Source organism: Scyliorhinus torazame, chromosome 15 (genome assembly GCF_047496885.1).
Source record: "Scyliorhinus torazame isolate Kashiwa2021f chromosome 15, sScyTor2.1, whole genome shotgun sequence".
Lineage (NCBI taxonomy): Eukaryota > Metazoa > Chordata > Chondrichthyes > Carcharhiniformes > Scyliorhinidae > Scyliorhinus > Scyliorhinus torazame.
This window is the reverse complement of record NC_092721.1, coordinates 213,688,949-213,711,859: the sequence shown is the minus strand read 5'-3', so window position 1 is coordinate 213,711,859 and position 22,911 is coordinate 213,688,949. Positions and strand designations below refer to the sequence as shown.

At 52.9% G+C, this 22,911-nt stretch overlaps 1 protein-coding gene across 1 annotated transcript in view; it reads right to left on the bottom strand.

Moving 5' to 3' along the window:
• Positions 1 to 22,911, bottom strand: part of LOC140391352 (dynein heavy chain domain-containing protein 1-like) — a 225,875-nt gene that overhangs the window by 141,391 nt on the left and 61,573 nt on the right. Inside the window, exons 7-8 of the mRNA XM_072475931.1 lie at positions 16,950 to 17,201; positions 11,801 to 11,944 (exon numbers count right to left, since the gene is read on the bottom strand). Coding sequence (XP_072332032.1) covers positions 11,801 to 11,944; positions 16,950 to 17,201 — 396 coding nt within the window. The remainder of the gene's footprint in view (positions 1 to 11,800; positions 11,945 to 16,949; positions 17,202 to 22,911) is intronic.

The following is a 22,911-nucleotide window of genomic DNA, read 5'->3' as shown; positions in this document are numbered from 1 at the left end:
AGTGCAGCACCCTCTCAGTACTGACCCTCTGACAGTGCGGCACTCCTTCAGTACTGACCCTCTGACAGTGCAGCACTCCCTCAGTACTGACCCTCTGACAGTGCAGCACCCTCTCAGTACTGACCCTCTGACAGTGTGGCACTCCCTCAGTACTGACCCTCGGACAGTGCGGCACTCCCTCAGTACTGACGCTCTGACAGTGAGGAACTCCCTCAGTACTGACCCTGTGACAGTGTGGCACTCCCTCAGTACTGACGCTCTGACAGTGAGGCACTCCCTCAGTACTGACCCTCTGACAGTGCGGCACTCCCTCAGTACCGACGCTCTGACAGTGAGGCACTCCCTCAGTACTGACCCTCTGACAGTGTGGCACTCCCTCAGTACTGACCCTCTGACAGTGCAGCACTTCCTCAGTACTGACCCTCTGACAGTGCAGCACTCAGTCAGAACTGACCCTCTGACAGTGCAGCACTCCCTCAGTACTGAAACTCTGACAGTGCAGCACCCTCTCAGTACTGACCCTCTGACAGTGCGGCACTCCATCAGTACTGACCCTCTGACAGTGCGGCACTCCCTCAGTACTGACCCTCTGACAGTGCAACACTCCCTCAGTACTGACCCTCTGACAGTGCAGCACCCTCTCAGTACTGACCCTCTGACAGTGCGGCACTCCCTCAGTACTGACCCTCTGACAGTGTGGCACTCCCTCAGTACTGACCCTCTGACAGTGAGGCTCTCCCTCAGGACTGACCCTCTGACAGTGAGGCACTCCCTCAGTATTGACCCTCTGACAGTGCAGCACTCACTCAGTACTGACCCTCTGACAGTGCAGTACTCCCTCAGTACTGACCCTCTGACAGTGCGGCACTCCGTCAGTACTGAAACTCTGACAGTGCAGCACGCCCTCAGTACTGACCCTCTGACAGTGCAGCACCCTCTCAGTCCCGACCCTCTGACAGTGCGGCACTCCCTCAGAACTGACCCTCTGACAGTGCGGCACTCCCTCAGTACTGACCCTCTGACAGTGCAGCACTCCCTCAGTACTGATCCTCTGACAGTGCAGCACCCGCTCAGTACTGACCCTCTGACAGTGCGGCACTCCCTCAGTACTGACCCTCTGACAGTGAGGCACTCCCTCAGTACTGACCCTCTGACAGTGCAGCACTCACTCAGTACTGACCCTCTGACAGTGCAGCACTCCCTCAGTACTGACCCTCGGACAGTGCAGTACTCCCTCAGGACTGACCCTTAGACAGTGCGGCACTCCCTCAGTACTGACCCTCTGACAGTAAGGCACTCCCTCAGTACTGACCCTCTGACAGTGCGGCACTCCCTCAGTACTGACCCTCTGACAGTGTGGCACTCCCTCAGTACTGAAACTCTGACAGTGCAGCACTCCCTCAGTACTGACCCTCTGACAGTGCAGCACTCCCTCAGTACTGACCCTCTGACAGTGCAGCACTCCCTCAGTACTGACCCTCTGACAGTGTGGCACTCCCTCAGTACTGACCCTCTGACAGTGCAGCACGCTCTCAGTACTGACCCTCTGACAGTGTGGCACTCCCTCAGTACTGACCCTCTGACAGTGAGGCTCTCCCTCCGGACTGACCCTCTGACAGTGAGGCACTCCCTCAGTATTGACCCTCTGACAGTGCAGCACTCACTCAGTACTGACCCTCTGACAGTGCAGTACTCCCTCAGTACTGACCCTCTGACAGTGCGGCACTCCCTCAGTCCTGAAACTCTGACAGTGCAGCACTCCCTCAGTACTGACCCTCTGACAGCGCAGCACCCGCTCAGTACTGACCCTCTGACAGTGCAGCACTCCCTCAGTCCTGACCCTCTGACAGTGCGGCACTCCCTCAGTACTGACCCTCTGACAGTGCGGCACTCCCTCAGTACTGACCCTCTGACAGTGCGGCACTCCCTGAGTACTGACCCTCTGACAGTGCAGCACTCCCTCAGTACTGACCCTCTGACAGTGCAGTACTCCCTCAGTACTGACCCTCTGACAGTGCGGCACTCCCTCAGTACTGACCCTCTGACAGTGAGGCACTCCCTCAGTACTGACCCTCTGACAGTGCGGCACTCCCTCAGTACTGACCCTCTGACAGTGAGGCACTCCCTCAGTACTGACCATCAGACAGTGCAGCACTCCCTCAGTACTGACCCTCTGACAGTGCGGCACTCCCTCAGTACTGACGCTCTGACAGTGAGGCACTCCCTCAGTACTGACCCTCTGACAGTGTGGCACTCCCTCAGTACTGACCCTCTGACAGTGAGGCACTCCATCAGTACTGACCATCTGACAGTGTGGCACTCCCTCAGTACTGACCTTCTGACAGTGCGGCACTCCCTCAGTACTGACCCTCTGACAGTGCAGCACTCCCTCAGTACTGACCCTCTGACAGTGAGGCACTCCCTCAGTACTGACCCTCTGACAGTGCAGCACTCCGTCAGTACTGACGCTCTGACAGTGCGGAACTCCCTCAGTACAGACCCTCTGACAGTGAGGCACTCCCTCAGTACTGACGCTCTGACAGTGCGGCACTCGCTCATAACTGACCCTCTGACAATGCAGCACACCCTCAGTACTGACCCTCTGACAGTACAGCACTCCCTCTGGACTGACCCTCTGACAGTACAGCACTCCCTCTGTACTGACCCTCTGACAGTGCAGCACACGCTCAGTACTGACCATCTGACAGTTCAGCACTCCATCTGTACTGACCCTCTGACAGTACAGCACTCCCTCTGTACTGACCCTCTGACAGTACAGCACTCCCTCTGTACTGACCCTCTGACAGTACAGCACTCCCTCTGTACTGACCCTCTGACAGTACAGCACTCCCTCTGTACTGACCCTCTGACAGTGCAGTATTCCCTCAGTACTGACACTCTAACAGTGCAGTACTCCCTCAGTACTGACCATCTGACAGTGCGGCACTCCCTCAGCACTGACCCTCTGACAGTGCAGCACTCCCTCAGTACTGACCCTCTGACAGTGCGGCACTCCCTCAGAACTGACCCTCTGAGAGTGAGGCACTCCCTCAGTACTGACCCTCTGACAGTGCGGCACTCCCTCAGCACTGACCCTCTGACAGTGCGGCACTCCCTCAGTACTGACCCTCTGACAGTGCGGCACTCCCTCAGTACTGACCCTCTGACAGTGCAGCACTCCCTCAGTCCCGACCCTCTGACAGTGCAGCACTCCCTCAGTACTGACCCTCTGACAGTGCGGCACTCCCTCAGTACTGACCCTCTGACAGTGCGGCACTCCCTCAGTACTGACCCTCTGACAGTGCAGTACTCCCGCAGTACTGACCCTCTGACAGTGCGGTACTCCCTCAGTCCTGACACTCTGACAGTGTGGCACTCCCTCAGTACTGACCCTCTGATAGTGTGGCACTCCCTCAGTACTGACCCTCGGACAGTGCGGCACTCCCTCAGTACTGACGCTCTGACAGTGAGGAAATCCCTCAGTACTGACCCTCTGACAGTGTGGCACTCTCTCAGTACTGACGCTCTGACAGTGAGGCACTCCCTCAGTACTGACCCTCTGACAGTGTGGCACTCCCTCAGTACTGACCCTCTGACAGTGCGGCACTCCCTCAGTACTGACCCTCTGACAGTGCGGCACTCCCTCAGTACTGACGCTCTGACAGTGAGGCACTCCCTCAGTACTGACCATCTGACAGTGTGGCACTCCCTCAGTACTGATCCTCTGACAGTGCAGCACTTCCTCAGTACTGACCCTCTGACAGTGCAGCACTCACTCAGTACTGACCCTCTGACAGTGCAGCACTCCCTCAGTACTGAAACTCTGACAGTGCAGCACTCCCTCAGTACTGACCCTCTGACAGTGCAGCACCCTCTCAGTACTGACCCTCTGACAGTGCGGCACTCCATCAGTACTGACCCTCTGACAGTGCGGCACTCCCTCAGTACTGACCCTCTGACAGTGCAGCACTCCCTCAGTACTGACCCTCTGACAGTGCAGCACCCTCTCAGTACTGACCCTCTGACAGTGCGGCACTCCCTCATTACTGACCCTCTGACAGTGTGGCACTCCCTCAGTACTGACCCTCTGACAGTGAGGCGCTCCCTCAGGACTGACCCTCTGACAGTGAGGCACTCCCTCAGTACTGATCCTCTGACAGTGCAGCACTCACTCAGTACTGACCCTCTGACAGTGCAGCACTCCCTCAGTACTGACCCTCTGACAGTGCAGTACTCCCTCAGTACTGACCCTCTGACAGTGCGGCTCTCCCTCAGTACTGACCCTCTGACAGTGAGGCACTCCCTCAGTACTGACCCTCTGACAGTGTGGCACTCCCTCAGTACTGAAACTCTGACAGTGCAGCACTCCCTCAGTACTGACCCTCTGACAGTGCAGCACCCTCTCAGTCCTGACCCTCGGACAGTGCGGCACTCCCTCAGTACTGACCCTCTGACAGTGCAGCACTCCCTCAGTCCCGACCCTCTGACAGTACAGCACTCCCTCAGTACTGACCCTCTGACAGTGCAGCACTCCCTCAGTACTGAAACTCTGACAGTGCAGCACTCCCTCAGTACTGACCCTCTGACAGTGCAGCACCCTCTCAGTACTGACCCTCTGACAGTGCGGCACTCCCTCAGTACTGACCCTCTGACAGTGCGGCACTCCCTCAGTACTGACCCTCTGACAGTGCAGCACTCCCTCAGTACTGACCCTCTGACAGTGCAGCACCCTCTCAGTACTGACCCTCTGACAGTGCGGCACTTGCTCAGTACTGACCCTCTGACAGTGTGGCACTCCCTCAGTACTGACCCTCTGACAGTGAGGCGCTCCCTCAGTACTGACCCTCTGACAGTGCAGCATTCACTCAGTACTGACCCTCTGACAGTGCAGCACTCCCTCAGTACTGACCCTCTGACAGTGCAGTACTCCCTCAGTACTGACCCTCTGACAGTGCGGCACTCCCTCAGTACTGAAACTCTGACAGTGCGGCACTCCCTCAGTACTGACCCTCTGACAGTGCGGCACTCCCTCAGTACTGACCCTCTGACAGTGCAGCACCCTCTCAGTACTGACCCTCTGACAGTGCGGCACTCCCTCAGTACTGACCCTCTGACAGTGTGGCACTCCCTCAGTACTGACCCTCTGACAGTGAGGCGCTCCCTCAGGACTGACCCTCTGACAGTGCAGCACTCCCTCAGTACTGACCCTCTGACAGTGCAGTACTCCCTCAGTACTGACCCTCTGACAGTGCGGCACTCCCTCAGTACTGACCCTCTGACAGTGAGGCACTCCCTCAGTACTGACCCTCTGACAGTGAGGCACTCCCTCAGTACTGACCCTCTGACAGTGTGGCACTCCCTCAGTACTGAAACTCTGACAGTGCAGCACTCCCTCAGTACTGACCCTCTGACAGTGCAGCACCCTCTCAGTCCTGACCCTCGGACAGTACGGCACTCCCTCAGTACTGAAACTCTGACAGTGCGGCACTCCCTCAGTACTGACCCTCTGACAGTGCGGCACTCCCTCAGTACTGACCCTCTGACAGTGCAGCACTCCCTCAGTACTGACCCTCTGACAGTGCAGCACCCTCTCAGTACTGACCCTCTGACAGTGCGGCCCTCCCTCAGTACTGACCCTCTGACAGTGTGGCACTCCCTCAGTACTGACCCTCTGACAGTGAGGCGCTCCCTCAGGACTGACCCTCTGACAGTGCAGCACTCCCTCAGTACTGACCCTCTGACAGTGCAGTACTCCCTCAGTACTGACCCTCTGACAGTGCGGCACTCCCTCAGTACTGACCCTCTGACAGTGCAGCACTCCCTCAGTACTGACCCTCTGACAGTGCAGCACCCTCTCAGTCCTGACCCTCGGACAGTGCGGCACTCCCTCAGTACTGACCCTCTGACAGTGCAGCACTCCCTCAGTCCCGACCCTCTGACAGTACAGCACTCCCTCAGTACTGACCCTCTGAAAGTGCAGTACTCCCTCAGTACTGACCCTCTGACAGTGCGGCACTCCCTCAGTACTGTCGCTCTGACAGTGAGGCACTCCCTCAGTACTGACCCTCTGACAGTGTGGCACTCCCTCAGTACTGACCCTCTGACAGTGCAGCACTCCATCAGTACTGACCCTCTGACAGTGCAGCACTCCCTCAGTACTGACCCTCTGACAGTGCGGCACTCCCTCAGTACTGACCATCTGACAGTGAGGCACTCCCTCAGTACTGACCCTCTGACAGTGTGGCACTCCCTCAGTACTGACCCTCTGACAGTGCCGCACTCCCTCAGTACTGACCCTCTGACAGTGAGGCACTCCCTCAGTACTGACCCTCTGACAGTGCAGCACTCCCTCAGTACTGACCCTCTGACAGTGCGGCACTCCCTCAGTACTGACGCTCTGACAGTGAGGCACTCCCTCAGTACTGACCCTCTGACAGTGTCGCACTCCCTCAGTACTGACCCTCTGACAGTGAGGCACTCCCTCAGTACTGACCCTCTGACAGTGTGGCACTCCCTCAGTACTGAAACTCTGACAGTGCAGCACTCCCTCAGTACTGACCCTCTGACAGTGCAGCACCCTCTCAGTACTGACCCTCTGACAGTGCGGCACTCCCACAGTACTGACCCTCTGACAGTGCGGCACTCCCTCAGTACTGACCCTCTGACAGTGCAGCACTCCCTCAGTACTGACCCTCTGACAGTGCAGCACCCTCTCAGTACTGACCCTCTGACAGTGTGCCACTCCCTCAGTACTGAACCTCGGACAGTGCGGCACTCCCTCAGTACTGACGCTCTGACAGTGAGGAACTCCCTCAGTACTGACCCTCTGACAGTGTGGCACTCCCTCAGTACTGACGCTCTGACAGTGAGGCACTACCTCAGTACTGACCCTCTGACAGTGTGGCACTCCCTCAGTACTGACCCTCTGACAGTGCGGCACTCCCTCAGTACTGACCCTCTGACAGTGAAGCACTCCCTCAGTCCCGACTATCTGACAGTGCAGCACTCCCTCAGTACTGACCCTCTGAAAGTGCAGTACTCCCTCAGTACTGACCCTCTGACAGTGCGGCACTCCCTCAGTACCGACGCTCTGACAGTGAGGCACTCCCTCAGTACTGACCCTCTGACAGTGTGGCACTCCCTCAGTACTGACCCTCTGACAGTGCAGCACCCTCTCAGTCCTGACCCTCTGACAGTGCGGCACTCACTCAGTCCTGACCCTCTGACAGTGCAGCACTCCCTCAGTACTGACCCTCTGACAGTGCAGTACTCCCTCAGTACTGACCCTCTGACAGTCCGGCCCTCCCTCAGTACTGACCCTCTGACAGTGAGGCACTCCCTCAGTACTGACCCTCTGACAGTGAGGCACTCCCTCAGTACTGACCCTCTGACAGTGTGGCACTCCCTCAGTACTGACCCTCTGACAGTGCAGCACCCTCTCAGTCCTGACCCTCGGACAGTGCGGCACTCCCTCAGTACTGACCCTCTGACAGTGCAGCACTCCCTCAGTCCCGACCCTCTGACAGTACAGCACTCCCTCAGTACTGACCCTCTGAAAGTGCAGTACTCCCTCAGTACTGACCCTCTGACAGTGCGGCACTCCCTCAGTACTGACGCTCTGACAGTGAGGCACTCCCTCAGTACTGACCCTCTGACAGTGTGGCACTCCCTCAGTACTGACCCTCTGACAGTGCAGCACTCCATCAGTACTGACCCTCTGACAGTGCAGCACTCCCTCAGTACTGACCCTCTGACAGTGCGGCACTCCCTCAGTACTGACCATCTGACAGTGAGGCACTCCCTCAGTACTGACCCTCTGACAGTGTGGCACTCCCTCAGTACTGACCCTCTGACAGTGCCGCACTCCCTCAGTACTGACCCTCTGACAGTGAGGCACTCCCTCAGTACTGACCCTCTGACAGTGCAGCACTCCCTCAGTACTGACCCTCTGACAGTGCGGCACTCCCTCAGTACTGACGCTCTGACAGTGAGGCACTCCCTCAGTACTGACCCTCTGACAGTGTGGCACTCCCTCAGTACTGACCCTCTGACACTGAGGCACTCCCTCAGTACTGACCCTCTGACAGTGTGGCACTCCCTCAGTACTGAAACTCTGACAGTGCAGCACTCCCTCAGTACTGACCCTCTGACAGTGCAGCACCCTCTCAGTACTGACCCTCTGACAGTGCGGCACTCCCACAGTACTGACCCTCTGACAGTGCGGCACTCCCTCAGTACTGACCCTCTGACAGTGCAGCACTCCCTCAGTACTGACCCTCTGACAGTGCAGCACCCTCTCAGTACTGACCCTCTGACAGTGTGCCACTCCCTCAGTACTGAACCTCGGACAGTGCGGCACTCCCTCAGTACTGACGCTCTGACAGTGAGGAACTCCCTCAGTACTGACCCTCTGACAGTGTGGCACTCCCTCAGTACTGACGCTCTGACAGTGAGGCACTACCTCAGTACTGACCCTCTGACAGTGTGGCACTCCCTCAGTACTGACCCTCTGACAGTGCAGCACTCCCTCAGTACTGACCCTCTGACAGTGAAGCACTCCCTCAGTCCCGACCATCTGACAGTGCAGCACTCCCTCAGTACTGACCCTCTGACAGTGCAGTACTCCCTCAGTACTGACCCTCTGACAGTGCGGCACTCCCTCAGTACTGACCCTCTGCCAGTGAGGCACTCCCTCAGTACTGACCCTCTGACAGTGCGGCACTCCCTCAGTACTGACCCTCTGACTGTGAGGCACTCCCTCAGTACTGACCCTCTGACAGTGCAGCACTCCCTCAGTACTGACCCTCTGACAGTGCAGCACTCCCTCAGTACTGACGCTCTGACAGTGAGGCACTCCCTCAGTACTGACCCTCTGACAGTGTGGCACTCCCTCAGTACTGACCATCTGACAGTGCGGCACTCCCTCAGTACTGACCCTCTGACAGTGTGGCACTCCCTCAGTACTGAAACTCTGACAGTGCAGCACTCCCTCAGTACTGACCCTCTGACAGTGCAGCACCCTCTCAGTCCTGACCCTCTGACAGTGCGGCACTCCCTCAGTACTGACCCTCTGACAGTGCGGCTCTCCCTCAGTACTGACCCTCTGACAGTGCAGCACTCCCTCAGTACTGATCCTCTGACAGTGCAGCACCCGCTCAGTACTGACCCTCTGACAGTGCGGCACTCCCTCAGTACTGACCCTCTGACAGTGTGGCACTCCCTCAGTACTGACCCTCTGACAGTGCGGCACTCCCTCAGTACTGACCCTCTGACAGTGAGGCACTCCCTCAGTACTGACCCTCTGACAGTGCAGCACTCACTCAGTACTGACCCTCTGACAGTGCAGCACTCCCTCAGTACTGACCCTCTGACAGTCTAGTACTCCCTCAGGACTGACCCTTAGACAGTGCGTCACTCCCTCAGTACTGACCCTCTGACAGTGAGGCACTCCCTCAGTACTGACCCTCTGACAGTGCGGCACTCCCTCAGTACTGACTCTCTGACAATGTGGCACTCCCTCAGTACTGAAACTCTGACAGTGCAGCACTCCCTCAGTACTGACCCTCTGACAGTGCGGCACTCCCTCAGTACTGACCCTCTGACAGTGCAGCACCCTCTCAGTACTGACCCTCTGACAGTGAGGCACTCCCTCAGTACTGACCCTCTGACAGTGTGGCACTCCCTCAGTACTGACCCTCTGACAGTGCCGCACTCCCTCAGTACTGACCCTCTGACAGTGAGGCACTCCCTCAGTACTGACCCTCTGACAGTGCAGCACTCCCTCAGTACTGACCCTCTGACAGTGCGGCACTCCCTCAGTACTGACGCTCTGACAGTGAGGCACTCCCTCAGTACTGACCCTCTGACAGTGTGGCACTCCCTCAGTACTGACCCTCTGACACTGAGGCACTCCCTCAGTACTGACCCTCTGACAGTGTGGCACTCCCTCAGTACTGAAACTCTGACAGTGCAGCACTCCCTCAGTACTGACCCTCTGACAGTGCAGCACCCTCTCAGTACTGACCCTCTGACAGTGCGGCACTCCCACAGTACTGACCCTCTGACAGTGCGGCACTCCCTCAGTACTGACCCTCTGACAGTGCAGCACTCCCTCAGTACTGACCCTCTGACAGTGCAGCACCCTCTCAGTACTGACCCTCTGACAGTGTGCCACTCCCTCAGTACTGAACCTCGGACAGTGCGGCACTCCCTCAGTACTGACGCTCTGACAGTGAGGAACTCCCTCAGTACTGACCCTCTGACAGTGTGGCACTCCCTCAGTACTGACGCTCTGACAGTGAGGCACTACCTCAGTACTGACCCTCTGACAGTGTGGCACTCCCTCAGTACTGACCCTCTGACAGTGCAGCACTCCCTCAGTACTGACCCTCTGACAGTGAAGCACTCCCTCAGTCCCGACCATCTGACAGTGCAGCACTCCCTCAGTACTGACCCTCTGACAGTGCAGTACTCCCTCAGTACTGACCCTCTGACAGTGCGGCACTCCCTCAGTACTGACCCTCTGCCAGTGAGGCACTCCCTCAGTACTGACCCTCTGACAGTGCGGCACTCCCTCAGTACTGACCCTCTGACTGTGAGGCACTCCCTCAGTACTGACCCTCTGACAGTGCAGCACTCCCTCAGTACTGACCCTCTGACAGTGCAGCACTCCCTCAGTACTGACGCTCTGACAGTGAGGCACTCCCTCAGTACTGACCCTCTGACAGTGTGGCACTCCCTCAGTACTGACCATCTGACAGTGCGGCACTCCCTCAGTACTGACCCTCTGACAGTGTGGCACTCCCTCAGTACTGAAACTCTGACAGTGCAGCACTCCCTCAGTACTGACCCTCTGACAGTGCAGCACCCTCTCAGTCCTGACCCTCTGACAGTGCAGCACTCACTCAGTACTGACCCTCTGACAGTGCAGCACTCCCTCAGTACTGACCCTCTGACAGTCTAGTACTCCCTCAGGACTGACCCTTAGACAGTGCGTCACTCCCTCAGTACTGACCCTCTGACAGTGAGGCACTCCCTCAGTACTGACCCTCTGACAGTGCGGCACTCCCTCAGTACTGACTCTCTGACAATGTGGCACTCCCTCAGTACTGAAACTCTGACAGTGCAGCACTCCCTCAGTACTGACCCTCTGACAGTGCGGCACTCCCTCAGTACTGACCCTCTGACAGTGCAGCACCCTCTCAGTACTGACCCTCTGACAGTGCGGCACTCCCTCAGTACTGACCCTCTGACAGTGTGGCACTCCCTCAGTACTGACCCTCTGACAGTGCGGCACTCCCTCAGTACTGACCCTCTGACAGTGAGGCTCTCCCTCAGTACTGACCCTCTGACAGTGCAGCACTCCCTCAGCACTGACCCTCTGACAGTGCAGCACTCCCTCAGCACTGACCCTCTGACAGTGCAGCACTCCCTCAGTACTGACCCTCTGGCAGTGCAGCACTCCCTCAGCACTGACCGTCTGACAGTGCAGCACTCCCTCAGTACTGACCCTCTGACAGTGCAGCACTCCCTCAGTACTGACCCTCTGACAGTCCAGCACTCCCTCAGTACTGACCCTCTGACAGTGCAGCACTCCCTCAGTACTGACCCTCTGACAGTGCGGCACTCCCTCAGTTATGACCCTCTGACAGTGCAGCGCTCCCTCAGTACTGACCCTCTGACAGTGCAGCACTCCCTCAGCACTGACCCTCTGACAGTGCAGCACTCCCTCAGTGCACTATGACTTCGCCATGTTGAATGACCACCGTCTGCGGGGTTCCCATATGAAAGTCACACTCACCCTGATGATGTTCTCACCCACTGATTTCAGGCAATCCGACATTTTCGTGAACAGCTCCTGGCGTGATGGAACCATGATCATGTGACCCTCAGCATCAATATCCCAATTTACCACCAGGAATGCTGGCCGCGATTTATCTGTCGTCTTCGAGACAAGATAAACACAGAGTATCGATTACTCACAATCCTCCAACGCATTTCAGTTAAAATCGCATCCATTCACTCCCCTCCCACACCCCCATGTACACTCTCCCCTATCACTGACTCTACCCCCCATTCACTCCCCTCCCACACCCCATGTACACTCTCCCCTATCACTGACTCTACCCCCCATTCACTCCCCTCCCACACCCCCATGTACACTCTTCCCTATCACTGACTCTACCCCCCCATTCACTCCCCTCCCACACCCCCATGTACACTCTTCCCTATCACTGACTCTACCCCCCCCATTCGCTCTCCCACACCCCCATGTACACTCTCCCCATGTACACTCTCCCCCATCACTGACTCTACCCCCCATTCACTTCCCTCCCACACCCATGTACACTCTGCCCTATCACTGACTCTACCCCCATTCACTCCCCTCCCACATCCCCATGTACATTCTCCCCATGTACACTCTCCCCTATGACTGACTCTACCCCCCATTCACTCCCCTCCCACACCCCCATGTACACTCTCCCCCATCACTGACTCTACCCCCCATTCACTCCCCTCCCACACCCCCATGTACACTCTCCCCTATCACTGACTCTACCCCCCCCATTCACTCCCCTCCCACACCCCCATGTACACTCTCCCCTATCACTGACTCTACCCCCCCATTCACTCCCCTCCCACACCCCCATGTACACTCTCCCCTATCACTGACTCTACCCCCCCATTCACTCCCCTCCCACACCCCCATGTACACTCTCCCCCATCACTGACTCTTCCCCCCCATTCACTCCCCTCCCACACCCCCATGTACACTCTCCCCCATCACTGACTCTACCCCCCATTCACTCCCCTCCCACACCCCCATGTACACTCTCCCCTATCACTGACTCTACCCCCCCATTCACTCCTCTCCCACACCCCCATGTACACTCTCCCCTATCACTGACTCTACCTCCCCATTCACTCCCCTCCCACATCCCCATGTACACTCTCCCCTATCACTGACTCTACTCCCCATTCACTCCCCTGCCACATCCCCATGTACACTCTCCCCTATCACTGACTCTACCCCCCCATTCACTCCCCTCCCACACCCCCATGTACACTCTCCCCTATCACTGACTCTACCCCCCCATTCACTCCCCTCCCACACCCCCATGTACACTCTCCCCCATCACTGACTCTACCCCCCATTCACTCCCCTCCCACACCCCCATGTACACTCTCCCCATGTACACTCTCCCCTATCACTGACTCTACCCCCCATTCACTCCCCTCCCACACCCCCAAGGGACGGTGGCCAGGACTAGCCTGGTGGGGTGTTGGAGGGGTGGCTGTCTCAGCCCTGGGTGGAGCGGGCAGTCTTGTTGGGCTGGGTGAGAGTGGGGCAGTGTGGTCATCGAACCTGGGATTATGAGGTTGTGTGGGGGAGGGTGCAGTGATAGGGTCTGTCTGGTCTGGGGTTTGGTTGAGTTTTGTCAGGGGTTCAGTTAAAGCAGACAGGTGGAGGTTAGGTCACACTGGGGCGGTGGGGGGGTGGAGGCTGGGTTGGGGGTCATGTGGTGGGGATTGGTGGGTAAGGAGGCAGAAGGAAGGGGTTCGTCTGAGGAATTCCATAGGGGTGTCTGGAGTGTTGTCTGGGTGAGATAGTGAGGAGAGTTGCATGGGGAGTTGGAGATGATCTGGAAGTCCCGGGGAGGGGGGGGGGGGCGTCGTCACTGGAGTTGCGTTCCTGTTATAGTCACCCAGAAACTAGAAGTGTCTTTATTTCTGCTAATCTCTTCTGGGTAATTATAACTGTAAGACAGTCGGAAGTGCCTGAACTTTCCAATTTACATTGTACTTTCAGATTGGGGTCAAGGGGGTAGATTTAAAGGAGTGCCCTGAATGAGGAAAGTGAGGGAGGGAGGCAGAGGGGTGTTGGGAGGGATTTCCAGAGCTCAGGACCCAGGCTGCTAAAGGCACACATGCCATTGGGGGGAGCGATTAAAATCAAGGATGTTCATGAGGCCAAATTTCAAGGAGCATATGATATTTACAATCTATGTTACTCACACAGAGAGACAGAGAGTGACGTATCTAAGTTTACTGATGATACCAAACGAGGTGGGAAGGTAAGCTGTGGGGAGGACGCAGAGAGGCTGCAGACAGGTTAAGTGAGTAGGCAACAAGATAACAAGTGGTGTATAATTTAGAGAATGTGAAGCTATTCACTTTGGGGTTGTATGAATAGAAAAGCAGGATATTTTTTACAAGGTGTGAAACTTGGTGGTGATCTTTCAGGAATCACTGGAGGCAGGAGTGGTCCCAGAGGACTGGGCGGTGGTGAATGTAACACCACTGTTTAAGAAGGGAGGGAGGCAGAAGACGTGAAATTATAGACCGGTTAGCCTGACTTCAGTCATTGGTAAGATTTAGAATCTGTTACGAAAGATGAAATCGCGGAGTACTTGGAAGTGCATGGTAAAATAGGACTGAGTCAGCACGGCTTCATCAAGGGAGGTCATGCCTGAAAGATCCGTTAGAATTCTTTGAGAATTAACGAGGAAATTAGACAAAGGAGAACCAGTGGACGTGGTCTATTTGGATTTCCAGAAGGCCGTTGACAAGGTGCTATGCAGGAGGCTGCTAAATAAGATAAGAGCCCATGATATTAGGGACAAGGTACTGGCATGAATAGAGGATTGGCTGACTGGCAGAAGGTAGAGTGGGGATAAAGGTTATTTTTTCAGGATGGCAGCCGGTGACTAGTGGTGTGCCTCAGGGGTCGGTGTTGGGACCACAACTATTCATAATATACGTTAATGATCTAGAAGAAGGAACTGAAGACACTTTTGCTAAGTTTGCAGACGATACAAAGATCTGTAGGACAGGCTAGGAGAGTGGACAAAGAAGTGGCAGATGGAATACAATGTGGAAAAGTGTGAGGTTATGCACTTTGGAAGAAAGAAAAGAGGCATAGACTATTTTCTGATTGGGAAAAGGGGCTTCGGAATCCTAGTTCAGGATTCTCTTAAGGTTAACGTGCATATTCAGTCGGCAGTTAGGAAGGCAAATGCAATGTTAGCATTCATGTCGAGAGGGCTAGAATACAAGACCAGGGATGTACTTCTGAGGCTGTATAAAGCTCTGGTCAAACCCCATGTGGAGTACTGTGAGCAGTTTTGGGCCCCGTATCTAAGGAAGGATGTGCTGGCCTTGGACAGGGTGGTCCAGAAGAGGTTCACAAGAATGATCCCCGGAATGAAGTATTTGTCATATGAAGAGCGGTTGAGGACTCTGGGTTTGTACTCCACAGAGTTTAGAAGGATGAAGGGGGTTCTTACAGAATTCTGAGAGGGCTGGATAGAATGGATGTGGAAAAAATGTTTCCACTGGGAGGAGAAACTAGAACCCGACGGCACAGCCTCAAACTGAAGGGACGATCTTTTAAAACAGAGATGAGGAGGAATTTCTTCAGCCAGAGGGTGGTGAATCTGTGGAACTCTTTGCCGCAGAAGGCTGTGGAGGCCAAATCACTGAGTGTCTTTAAGACAGAGATAGATAGGTTCTTGATTAATAAGGGGGTCAGGGGTTATGGGGAGAAGGCAGGAGAATGGGGATGAAAAAAATATCAGGCATGATTGAATGGCGGAGCAGACCTGATGGGCTGAATGACCTAATTCTGTTCCTGTATCTTATCTTATGGTTTTGAAAGTGTTAACGTTCAAAGAGACTTGAGTATTTGCACAAGGAGCGCAGGAAGGTGCAACAACCAATTCGGACAACAAATGGCACGTTGGTCTTTATTGTGAGGGGATTGAAGTACAGATGTAAAATCTTGCTAGAGTTGTACAGTGTTTTGTTGAGACCACATCTGGAGTATTTTGAGCAGTTTTGATCTCCACGTTTAAGAAATGATAAACTTGCCTTGGACTCTTGACAGCGAACGTTCACTGGTAGGGAGGAGGGAGTTGTCCGAGAGAGTGGTGAAGTAAATTGGGTTGATATTCTCTGGAGTTTAGGAGAATGAGGTCTGATCTATCTCATTGAAACATACCGGATTCTGAGGGGGTTTGATAGGGTGGAGGCTGAGAGGATACTTCCCCTGGTCGGGGAATCGGAAACACGGAAGACCCAGTCTCGGGATTAGGGGCCGATCAGTTAGGACTGAGACAAGGAGAAATTTATTCACTCAGACGGTTGTGAATCTTTGGGATTCTCAATCCCAGAGGGTTGTGGGTATTTGGAATCCTCAATTAAAATGGAAGATTCTCACAAACATCTACAGATGTGCGATAGGGAGCATCCTATCCGGCTGCATCACAGCTTGGTATGGCAACTGCTCGGCCCAAGATCGCAAGCAGCAAAGTGTATCAAACTCAGCCCAACGCATCACACAAGCTTGCCACCCTCCCATTGATTCTGTCTACACCTCTCGCTGCCTCAGGAAGGCAGACAGCATTATCAGAGTCCCCTCCCACACAGGCATTGCCTTCTTCCAGACCCTTCCATCAGGCAAAGATACTGAAGTCTGAAGTCCTGCACATCCAGACATAGGAACAGCTTCTTCCCCACAGCTACTAGACTCCTCAACGACGGCCCCTCGGACTGATCCGTTCCCTGTAAGACACTATTCACGACGCTCTACGCTGCTCTTGCTCATGTATTTGCTTTGTTTGGCCCCTTGTTCCGCACTGTAACCAATCACTGTTTGTCGATGTACCATCTGTCAATGTTCTCTATTGATTATTCTTTTGTCTACTGCTGTGTACGTTCCCTTGGCCGCATAAAAATTCTTTTCACTGCACTTTGGTACATGTGACAATAAATCAAATCAAATCAAAATCAGATCAGCTCTGATTGTATTGAATGATGGAACAGGCTCAATGGGCTGTGTATTCTACTTCTGCACTCTTTTGTTTTTATGTTACACATTTGAGGGTTGTGAGATTGGCAATGACACCCATCCAGCATTCTCTAATTCTGGTTATTTGAAAGGCTCATACCTGCAACACATCTCGAACAAAGTCGCTGACCTGGTCTTGGGCCAGGGTGATGAGATTCTGCACCATCATATGACTGACCAGAGCTCCTAAACGCCCCAGGTTCTGTGTCACCTGCCTGGCCTCTTGCAGCTGTTTCTCGGCCACCTCCTGATGCACTCGCTGGACATGCACTGGATCCTTCACAAAGTTGCCAATTATTAGCTCTAGCTGTGCCACACAGTCTTGAATCATTTTGTAGCTGTCCTCACGTACCTGCATCGCCAACAAGAACTCAATGAATCAGACCATCAGAGTGTGGTAGACAGGGCTACATCAAGACAGCAGCAAATCAGACAGTCTCAGATAAGAAGCAGCATCATATTTAAACTGTCTGGATGGGGCGCAGATAGAAGGAGATAAGAACACAGATTGTCCATTATGAAACGTTGGGAGTGTCCACGAGTATTCCAAATGAGGGAACATTAGCAGTAGTCAATAATGTTTGAGAGTGTTAAACACTGATTCAAGTCTGTTAGAAAGAGTTGAAAACTGTTAGAATTGTGATGAATGTGAAAATTGTTAAATATCTCAAATGCATGAGAGAGGCTAATGCTGAAATAAGGAAGATACATAGATACATAGGAGCAGCACTTGGAGTTTCGGCGGGAGCGGCGTGCAGGGGCTGCCGGTGGGTGAGTATTTAAGTTTAAAATCCCGTTTCTGATCTTCTTTGCTGTTTTATTATTTTTTTAAAACTTTATTTTTTAAGGCGGGAACCGGAAGTTCGAACCGGAAGTTCGACCCGAGGACTTCTGGGAAGGTTCCCCCCCTCCCCCCCTCCCCAATAAATTCTGGTGGAGAGGAAACCCGAGACACTACACGTGTAGTGTCTCCCACCAGCCCTCCTCCTCTAACCTAATAATAAAACCCATTGGTGTGAGGTAAGTGCCAGATTATATTATTCTTTTTTTTTTTTTTAAATTTATTTATTAGCCAGACCTTGGTAGAAAGTTAGAGGAATGGCAGGGAAGGGAGTGCAATGTTCCTCCTGCAGGATGTTTGAGGTGAGGGATGCAGTTAGTGTCCCTGCTGATTTTACCTGCAGGAAGTGCAGCTATCTCCAGCTCCGCCAAGACCGAGTTAGGGAACTGGAGCTGGAGTTGGATGAACTTCGGATCATTCGGGAGGCAGAGGGTCACAGGGTCATAGATAGCAGCTTCAGGGAATTAGTTACACCAAAGATTGGAGATAGATGGGTAACTGTAAGAGGGACTGGGAAGAAGCAGTCAGTGCAGGGATCCCCTGCGGTCGTTCCCCTGAGTAACAAGTATACCGCTTTGGATACTTGTGGGGGGGGGGGGGGGGGGGGGGACTTACCAGGGGTAAGCCATGGGGTACGGGCCTCTGGCACGGAGTCTGTCCCTGGTGCTCAGAAGGAAAGGGGGGAGAGGAGCAGAGCATTAGTAATTGGGGACTCGATAGTCAGGGGCACAGATAGGAGATTTTGTGGGAGCGTGAGAGCCTCACATTTGGTATGTTGCCTCCCAGGTGCAAGGGTACGTGATGTCTCGGATCGTGTTTTCCGGGTCCTTGGGGGGGAGGGGGAGCAGCCCCAAGTCGTGGTCCACATTGGCACTAACGACATAGGTAGGAAAGGGGACAAGGATGTCAGGCAGGCTTTCAGGGAGCTAGGATGGAAGCTCAGAACTAGAACAAACAGAGTTGTTATCTCTGGGTTGTTGCCCGTGCCACGTGATAGTGAGATGAGGAATAGGGAGAGAGAGCAATTAAACACGTGGCTACAGGGACGGTGCAGGCGGGAGGGATTCAGATTTCTGGATAACTGGGGCTCTTTATGGGGAAGGTGGGACCTCTACAGACAGGATGGTCTACATCTGAACCTGAGGGGCACAATTATCCTGGGGGGGAGATTTGTTAGTGCTCTTTGGGGGGGTTTAAACTAATGCAGCAGGGGCATGGGAACCTGGATTGTAGTTTTAGGGTACGGGAGAATGAGAGTATAGAGGTCAGGAGCACAGATTTGACGTCGCAGGAGGGGGCCAGTGTTCAGGTAGGTGGTTTGAAGTGTGTCTACTTCAATGCCAGGAGTATACGAAATAAGGTAGGGGAACTGGCAGCATGGGTTGGTACCTGGGACTTCGATGTTGTGGCCATTTCAGAGACATGGATAGAGCAGGGACAGGAATGGATGTTGCAGGTTCCGGGGTTTAGGTGTTTTAGTAAGCTCAGAGAAGGAGGCAAAAGAGGGGGAGGTGTGGCGCTGCTAGTCAAGAGCAGTATTACGGTGGCAGAGAGGATGCTAGATGGGGACTCATCTTCCGAGGTAGTATGGGCTGAGGTTAGAAACATGAAAGGAGAGGTCACCCTGTTGGGAGTCTTCTATAGGCCTCCAAATAGTTCTAGGGATGTAGAGGAAAGGATGGCGAGGATGATCCTGGATAAGAGCGAAAGTAACAGGGTAGTTATTATGGGAGACTTTAACTTTCCAAATATTGACTGGAAAAGATATAGTTCGAGTACATTAGATGGGTCGTTTTTTTGTACAGTGTGTGCAGGAGGGTTTCCTGACACAATATTTTGACAGGCCAACAAGAGGCGAGGCCACGTTGGATTTGGTTTTGGGTAATGAACCAGGCCAGGTGTTGGATTTGGAGGTAGGAGAGCACTTTGGGGACAGTGACCACAATTCGGTGACGTTTACGTTAATGATGGAAAGGGATAAGTATACACCGCAGGGCAAGAGTTATAGCTGGGGGAATGGCAATTATGATGCCATTAGACGTGACTTGGGGGGGATAAGGTGGAGAAGTAGGCTGCAAGTGTTGGGCACACTGGATAAGTGGGGCTTGTTCAAGGATCAGCTACTGCGTGTTCTTGATAAGTATGTACCGGTCAGGCAGGGAGGAAGGTGTCGAGCGAGGGAACCGTGGTTTACCAAGGAAGTGGAATCTCTTGTTAAGAGGAAGAAGGAGGCCTATGTGAAGATGAGGTGTGAAGTTTCAGTTGGGGCGATGGATAGTTACAAGGTAGCGAGGAAGGATCTAAAGAGAGAGCTAAGGCGAACAAGGAGGGGACATGAGAAGTATTTAGCAGGAAGGATCAAGGAAAACACAAAAGCTTTCTATAGGTATGTCAGGAATAAGCGAATGACTAGGGAAAGAGTAGGACCAGTCAAGGACAGGGATGGGAAATTGTGTGTGGAGTCTGAAGAGATAGGCGAGATACTAAATGAATATTTTTCGTCAGTATTCACGCAGGAAAAAGATAATGTTGTGGAGGAGAATGCTGAGCCCCAGGCTAATAGAATAGATGGCACTGAGGTACGTAGGGAAGCGGTGTTGGCAATTCTGGACAGGCTGAAAATAGATAAGTCCCCGGGACCTGATGGGATTTATCCTAGGATTCTCTGGGAGGCCAGGGAAGAGATTGCTGGACCTTTGGCTTTGATTTTTATGTCATCATTGGCTACAGGAATAGTGCCAGAGGACTGGAGGAGAGCAAATGTGGTCCCTTTGTTCAAAAAGGGGAGCAGAGACAACCCCGGCAACTATAGACCGGTGAGCCTCACGTCTGTAGTGGGTAAAGTCTTGGAGGGGATTATAAGAGACAAGATTTATAATCATCTAGATAGGAATAATATGATCAGGGATAGGCAACATGGCTTTGTGAAGGGTAGGTCATGCCTCACAAACCTTATTGAGTTCTTTGAGAAGGTGACTGAACAGGTAGATGAGGGTAGAGCAGTTGATGTGGTGTATATGGATTTCAGCAAAGCGTTTGATAAGGTTCCCCACGGTAGGCTATTGCAGAAAATACGGAGGCTGGGGATTGAGGGTGATTTAGAGATGTGGATCAGAAATTGGCTAGCTGAAAGAAGACAGAGGGTGGTGGTTGATGGGAAATGTTCAGAATGGAGTACAGTCACAAGTGGAGTACCACCAGGATCTGTTCTGGGGCCGTTGCTGTTTGTCATTTTTATCAATGACCTAGAGGAAGGCGCAGAAGGGTGGGTGAGTAAATTTGCAGACGATACTAAAGTCGGTGGTGTTGTCGATAGTGTGGAAGGATGTAGCAGGTTACAGAGGGATATAGATAAGCTGCAGAGCTGGGCTGAGAGGTGGCAAATGGAGTTTAATGTAGAGAAGTGTGAGGTGATTCACTTTGGAAGGAATAACAGGAATGCGGAATATTTGGCTAATGGTAAAGTTCTTAAAAGTGTGGATGAGCAGAGGGATCTAGGTGTCCATGTACATAGATCCCTGAAAGTTGCCACCCAGGTTGATAGGGTTGTGAAGAAGGCCTATGGAGTGTTGGCCTTTATTGGTAGAGGGATTGAGTTCCGGAGTCGGGAGGTCATGTTGCAGCTGTACAGAACTCTGGTACGGTCGCATTTGGAGTATTGCGTACAGTTCTGGTCACCGCATTATAGGAAGGACGTGGAGGCTTTGGAGCGGGTGCAGAGGAGATTTACCAGGATGTTGCCTGGTATGGAGGGAAAATCTTATGAGGAAAGGCTGATGGACTTGAGGTTGTTTTCGTTGGAGAGAAGAAGGTTAAGAGGAGACTTAATAGAGGCATACAAAATGATCAGGGGGTTGGATAGGGTGGACAGTGAGAGCCTTCTCCCGCGGATGGAAATGGCTGGCACGAGGGGACATAACTTTAAACTGAGGGGTGATAGATATAGGACAGAGGTCAGAGGTAGGTTCTTTACGCAAAGAGTAGTGAGGCCGTGGAATGCCCTACCTGCTACAGTGGTGAACTCGCCAACATTGAGGGCATTTAAAAGTTTATTGGATAAACATATGGATGATAATGGTATAGTGTAGGTTAGATGGCTTTTGTTTCGGTGCAACATCGTGGGCCGAAGGGCCTGTACTGCGCTGTATTGTTCTATGTTCTATGTTCTACTATTGTATTCCATTATTGACAAATAATATTTCAAGTAGAGTGGTTAAGGATATGTTAATGGCAGTTGAAAATGGGACTTTAGCTGATCAAAAGCTTGTGGTATTAAAACTGCAGAGGCAATTTGCACATCCGTCTCCTCGGCGGCTGAAAAATTTATTAAAGGATACAGGGGTAAGGGATGACGACTATACTAAACTGATAGAACAGGTTAGTGATCGCTGTGAAGTTTATAGGAAATACAGAAGGACACCAGCACGACCGATAGTAACCCTACCTTTGGCCAGAGATTTTAATGACATTGTGGCCATGGATCTTAAGATCTGGGATAAAGCAAATAATATATTTATTTTGCATTTTGTAGATTTAGCAACCAGATTTAGTCAATCAACGATTGTACGAAGTAAAGAAAAGAGAGTAATTCTGGATCAAATCGTGGAAAAATGGATAGGGATAGGAATGGGTCCACCGGCAAAATTCCTTACGGACAATGGGGGAGAATTTGCTAATGATGAGTTTAGGGATATGTGTGAAAATGTGAATATCAGAGTTATGAATACGACTGCAGAAAGCCCATTTAATAATGATGTCTGTGAAATAAATCATGCTGTCATCGATGACATGCTTCGGAAAATGTTGGCAGATCGACCAAATTGCAGGCTAAATTCAGCTTTAGCATGGGCAGCACATGCAAAGAATTCATTGCAGATGGTTGGGGGCTATAGTCCCTATCAATTAGTGTTTGGTAGAAATCCTAAAATTCCGTCCATTTTGGATGACCAGCCTCCAGCTTGGGAGAGGACTACAATTAGCTCTGGTTTTGCTGAACATTTAAATGCATTACATCGCAGTAGAAAAGCTTTTTTGGAAGCAGAAGTCTCTGAAAGAATTCGCAGAGCTTTAAGACATAACGTACGGCCATCAGATGCTGTTTTTCAGCAAGGAGGCATGGTATACTATACGAGAGACAATTCTAATGAATGGAAAGGCCCAGGGAAGATCATAGGCATAGATGGCAAAACAATTATTTTGCAACATGGTAATCAAACTGTTA